The sequence below is a fragment of the Austrofundulus limnaeus genome, unplaced genomic scaffold, assembly GCF_001266775.1.
Source record: "Austrofundulus limnaeus strain Quisiro unplaced genomic scaffold, Austrofundulus_limnaeus-1.0 Scaffold455, whole genome shotgun sequence".
Classification (NCBI taxonomy): domain Eukaryota; kingdom Metazoa; phylum Chordata; class Actinopteri; order Cyprinodontiformes; family Rivulidae; genus Austrofundulus; species Austrofundulus limnaeus.
Genome location: NW_013952857.1, coordinates 100,355 through 106,671, shown reverse-complemented (window position 1 = coordinate 106,671; position 6,317 = coordinate 100,355). Strand labels below are relative to the sequence as shown.

The window sequence follows — 6,317 nt, the reverse complement described above, 5'->3', positions numbered from 1 at the left end:
CTCTCTCTCTCTCTCTCTCTCTCTCTCTCTCTCTCTCTCTGCTTTTAAAGCTATCACAAATCAATCACTCTCAGTAAAAATTGGCCTTCCTACAAAGAAGAACAGATTTCTTGTGAGAAATATGAAGTTCTGAAGCCATCTTTGAGATTAGTCATCAACACAACACTCTATACAAACATGCACATAACCAAGCATCAGATGAGCTGGTCACCAGCATTATTGCACCACCTCATGTGATTTTGATTGAATTTTTAAGCCAGATAAGGAAAATTTGATCATGTAARGTTGAACCTGTTACCAGGTGTGGCAGGAAGGGTTCCTTTTATAAGCAAAGATGCCAAATGTTAGATGTGGTCAGAACCACCAACTGGTGCAGAAGAGGTCAGGCTGGTGAAAATGGGAGATGTAACAAAATTAGAAATAAATATACAGTAAATTGTGATTAAAAGACCAAAATATAATATGATAAATCTGGTCTGTGATGTCAAAATAAGAATAAAAAATGCAGGGAGATGTTTTTGAAGTCAGAAATGGACATTGCTGATAAGATTACACTTTTAAACCTTATACCAATTCCTGTAGTAACGCACAAGAAGAAGAGGARGGGGTGGGGTCCTCAGCTTAGGAAGGCAGGTTGTGAAAAATTACAGAGCCACGCATTATGTAAACATCTATTTTTATTTATGGTTTGGTCTAATCACTAACAAGATTTTTACCCTTCTTATTCTTACCCTCCATCCTCCTCCTCTGCAGGTAGTCCTGGGCCAGTACCGCTGGCTCTCCTATAAGGARGCCACCACGGCAGCAACCCAGCTGGGCAGTGGTTTGGCATCATTGGGTCAGAGACCAAAAACCAACATCGCTATCTTCTGTGAGACACGAGCAGAGTGGGTAATTGCTGCTCAGGCCTGCTTCATTTACAACTTCCCATGTAAGTTCAGGATATCTGCTTGAAAGTAGACTTTACATTAACTTTCATGTAAAATGTCTAAATCCAAAAGGGTATTCTGGAAACCTGAAAGCTGTCTGGTACCATTTCACGGGCTCTAATTTTACTCGAACATTAGGCAATAAAAGAAAGATATTGTTCTTGTTTCATGAAAACTTTAGCTGTGTCCTAATTCAGGGCTGTAGCCTACCTAGACTGCGGACCATGTAGGCCACACCCTTTGCAGTCCAGGTAGGCTGCATAAAATATATGTGAATTGAGACGTTTTAGTCTTCAGATGTTATATGTATGCATGACCACGCACTACCCCATTATAGTGATATGAGTTATATCAGGTGCCTTTAATTATAATGCATCTGGACATGTATTCACATTTCTTGTCTTTGGAGGAATAATTTCACAATTAAAACATACGTAAAAAAAAAACATAAGAAATGTGGGTTTAGCTTCGGTATCAGTTGCTAAGCATAAAGTTACTAAGCATACATTTAAAATCTAATTCTTCAGTCTGTGAGTATTTCCAAACTGACATAGTAAAAAAAAAAAAACAAACGCCATCTTTGTTTTCCTGTTTAATTTGCTGATGAGACAATAAGTCCTGGGATATCCTCTACCGGGAAGGATGTGCAGATGCAGCCTTCATTCTTGGGGTTTTGTGGGCTGCATTATGCTGCATGAAAAATAGCATGTATTGGGAAGGCCTTTGGCATGGGTGAGTGACATAAGCGGCCGAAAAAAGCAAATTTCGAAATTTCTGAATTGAGACACAGTCTTTGTGTATAGATCCAAGCTTTATGTGTAATTCAGATTGTTACAACAGCCAAGTGATGTACAAAGGCCTGTAGCAGAAACTAATGTTCATAAAAAGACAGTACAAGACAATACAGTATATAAAAAACACTACAGAAAAATTACAGAACACTACTCCCTTAAGAAGTAGTTTAGCTCTTTCTCTGTGTGTCGCTGGGGAGAGGGAGGTCTGTTTTTGTTCTGGACCTGCTGCGGCCCAACCACGAATAAGTGATGTACGTGGAGATTTTTGGCAACCCTAAAATAACTCTCTTATCCTCTTCATTTCTTGTTTTTTTTCCACAAATTGCTTCCAAATTTGTTTTAGGTGAACTGATTTACAGACTATTTTGCTTGTGTGTGTGTGTGTGTGTGCGTGCGTGCGTGCGTGCGTGCGTGCGTGCGCGCGCGCACACACATTGGTGGTTGCAGTGGTCAGCATGCACAGTCCAGCTGAGACAGAAGAAGGTCACTCTGTCCCCTCTGTTTTGATGTTGCATAAGTGCCCCATTTCTCTTCTTTCACACATTTTTTTCACATTTGTTTATGCATTTCTGCAAGTACCTTTTTATTTGACACAGTCTGCAATGATTTAACATAAGCAATTCTTGTGTTGCACGACATGAATTTCGTCAGGTAAGTAACCGCCTGTATGTACCAGGGTAAAGCTGATAAAGCTGGACACTGATTCTGAACAAGAAACTGTTTTACTCAACAAAAACAGCCTGCCGAGACTAATAGAGCTGCAGATTTCTGCCCTTAGCTCTTCTGGGCTGATTTACTCTTTAATATTTTCTGTGTCAACGGCACTTCATTAAATTGTTTTGATTGTTCATGAAGTAACTTTCATTTTGTCTGTGTGCTGTGGTTTAGACTCCATTAAACTGTCATGCCTTTAAAATACTGTGTCAGTACGGGCCAAGGAAAGCACCTTATGAAGTGTATTTCTTTCTTATAAACACAAACACAGGCAACAGTGGAAACGCCTGGGGCAGTGCATAACACATGGTGTGGAGGGGGAGAGGAATTAAAGATCGGAAAAAGAAACAGAGAGGAGGACATAGGACGAGGCAAGTGAAGGGTGATCGCGTCAGAAGAGGGGTGAGAGAGTCTACGTGAGCATCTGATGTTGACAGAGGCATCAGGGAGTCAGCCAAAGGCCCCCAATGAACCCAAACACTTCACTTGTGTGGATGTGTATTTCCACATGCATACTGATTTTGTAAATGTGTGCATGTGCTCATCAGATCTTTTGTGTCTTAATTAATTGAACAAAGGGTGTGATTCGCAACAGTTGCACAACAAGAAAATAAAGTAATTTTGACAAACTTAGCTGAAATGTGTGGAATGATGAAGTTAGAATAAATGTAGCCCAACAAGTTCACCTTTGAGGGTGTAGAGTCTGAAGACACGGGGGAAGACAAGTCCATTACCATGGCAGGAGTCACCAAGGTAGTCAAAAAGCTTCTGAGTGGCCAGGAGCCAGTTTTACCCTGAGATGCTGAAGGCTCTGAATGTTGTGGGGCTGTCATGGCTGACATATGTCTTCAGTGCTACATGGAGGACCGGGACATCTCCTGTGGGGTAGACCTGGGTGGTGGTTCCCATTTTTTGTAAAGGGGGACCGGAGAGTGTTTTCTAACTATTGTGGGATCACACTTATCACCTTCCCTGCAAAAGTTTACTCCAGATTGTTAGAAGGGAACCTCTGACTGATTGCTGAACCTCAAATTCAAGAGAAGCAGCGTGGCRTCTGTCGAGATCCTGCATACAAGGAGATAAATTGAACTTTCCTTGCAGGGTGATGAGCTCTGTCATCAGGGGTGAACTCGGAGTAGAGCTGCTGCTTCTTTGCATCAAAAGAAGCCGGTTGAGGTGGTTTTGGCATTGTGAGGTTMTGTGTTTTTGTGTTTTTTGTCATACTCTTGTGTTACCTTGTCATCATTACGCCTCTTTTTCCTTAGATTGTTTACTTCCTCCTCTGTCYCACACACCTGCCAATAGTTCCCAATTAGTGTTTTCATCAGCTGTTGTTCATCTCTTCATTTCCTCTGTCTGTATATTTTCTGGTTCAGTACTCCACACACTCACTGGTTCATTGTTTGGTCTTACCTACTGTTATGTTCTCCTTGTTGTTCTAGTTATTAGTTTTTCVCTTTGTTGTTTTTGCTGCCTCGACAGCTTTTGTTTTATTTTTGTTAAAATAAACATTTTTCTTTTTGCAAAACACTTTCTCCATCCAGATTTGGGTTCATACTCCTCGCTAAACGTAACAGAATGAACCAGTCAACTTCAGAACCCARTGGAAGAAAGAGGTTTTTTTAAGTTTATGGAGGAAAATAGTTTTTTGGCACAATTCAGTGATTGGGGGAAGAGTCTGACTCTGGTTGTGGCCAAGATTCAGCAGGTCCAATACCAGACCGCCATCCGAGTGTGTGGTTTCCAGATGGCACCTGCCCTGCTCCCCCAGAGACGTGAGCGCCGGGATCCTGAGGTRGAGGTCTTCCCATCCCCTCTTCTTCTGGAGGAAAAGAGAGCAAAGACGCAGTTTTAGGGAARTCGCCTGGCGCTGAAGCCCACTCCCACATCCGGTTCTTTTCAGCGCCACCGTCGCCAGCGGAGAAAGGCAGCGGTCCCTCCTGAGKCTGAATATGACCCCGACTATGACCCCGAGAGCGATCCCAACTGTCCCGAGAACATCGGCTACTGCTCTACCGGGCTGATGATTTTCAGCTCTCCAGTGCTGCCTCCACCTCTCCCGTCAGCATCTCCTCCGAGCGGGTCCCGGACACCTCCTCCAGTGTCATCTCCGAGAGGGTCCCGGARGCCTACTCCAGTGCCACCTCCAAGASGGCTACTGAGACCTCCAGCCTCCAACGCCTCAGAGAAAATCAATGCTTCCTCCTCCTGTGCTCTTCGCGCCTATGTGAGGATCGATGCCTCCACCTCCTGCACTCTTCGCGCCTACGAGAGGATCGATGCCTCCACCTCCATCCTTGCTCCCCAGAGGGTCGATGCCTCCACAGCCTCCTGCACTCCGGCGAGAGTCGARGCCTCTACAGCCACCTGCGCTTCGGCAAGGCTGGACGCTTATACAGCTGTCTACACTCCGGCGAGAGTCGACGCCACTACCTCCTGTGTGGYGGGTGTTAGGGGGGACGAGGTGGTGGTCACCACCCTGGCTMCTGTGGCACTGCAGCTCTYGTGGAGGTGTTGTKCACTCCTGCTGCAGCTCCAGAGCCTACAGAGTCCGAGTCAGCTTCAGAGTCTTCAGAGCCAGAACCAGCACTTGAGCCTACAAAGCCCCCGGGTCAGATTGTGATGTCCCCAGGCCAGCCTGAGCCTACTGAGCCCCCGGGTCAGATTGTGACGTCCCCGGGTCTGCCTGAGCACACTGAGCCCCGGGTCAGATTGTGAAGTCCCCGGGTCTGCCTGAGGCTTCCAAGGTCTCCATGCTGGTCTCTGCTCTTGAGATCTCCATGTTAGCTGGACCTGAGCTCTCATCATCTGCTGCAGCCCCACCTGAACTCTCCATGTCTGCAGCTGAGTCCTCGCCGTCTGCAGCTGAGTCCTTGCCGTCCACAGCTGAGGACTCCTTGCCATCTGCAGCTGAGGACTCCTTGCCATCTGCAGCCGTCTCCACCCCACCTGAGCTCTCACCACCAGCTGCAGCTGCAGTGTCTTCAGAGCCGGCCCCTCCAGAGTCTCCAGAGCCCCATCCTCATTGTGGCCYAGCTCCAGGTTGCCCTTCAGAGCCCCATCTTCATCGTGGCCGAGCTCCAGGTCACCCACCAGAGCTCCACCTCCTCGTGGCCAAGCTCCAGGTCGCCCACCGGAGCTCCATCCTCATCATGGCCGAGCTCCAGGTCGCCCACCAAAGCTCCGCCTCCGCTACGACCGAGTCCACGGTCGCCCTCCAGAGCTCCGCCTCCGCTGTGGCCGTGTTCACGGTCGCCCACCAGAAACCCTTCCTCGTCTGTGCTGGGTTCCTTGGTGCCCACCTGAACCTTCTGCCCTCTTCAGATGTGCCTAGGGCCATATCAGTGACTATTTTTGTTGTTTTTTCCCAGTTTTTTTCCTGTCGGTTTTTGGTTTCATTCTTTTTGTGTGTTTTTTGTTTTTCATTGTCTCGTTTCTTGCCCTCCATCCTGTGTTGTTGTTTGTTACCCCCGCCTCCCTCCCTTGTCTGTATCGTATCGTCGGGTGACGATACGCAGAGGGGAGGTACTGTGAGGTTGTGTGTTTTTGTGTCTTTTGTCATACCTCCCTCTTGTGTTCCCTTGTCATCATTACGCCTCTTTTCCCTCAGGTTGTGTACTTCCTCCTCTGTCACACACCCCTGCCAATAGTTCCCAATTATTGTTTTCATCAGCTGTTGTTCATCTCCTCATTTCCTCTGTATTATATTATATTCTGGTTCAGTACTCCACACATTCACTGGTTCATTGTTTGGTCTTACCTACTGTTATGTTGATTTGATTTGATTTTGATTTATTTATTTAACAGGAAGAGATTATTAAAAATCAAGCCTGACTCAGCATAATTGCTGTTTTACAGCAGGTTCCTGTTCTGCAGCACA

General features: G+C 46.1%; 1 protein-coding gene across 1 annotated transcript in view; it reads left to right on the top strand.

Annotated features, from left to right (window-relative positions):
• The window catches only part of LOC106529622 (acyl-CoA synthetase long chain family member 3), a gene marked incomplete in the record, with an annotated part of 75,983 nt that overhangs the window by 20,235 nt on the left and 49,431 nt on the right, over nt 1-6,317 (top strand). Inside the window, 1 exon segment of the mRNA XM_014025097.1 lies at nt 754-931. Coding sequence (XP_013880551.1) covers nt 754-931 — 178 coding nt within the window.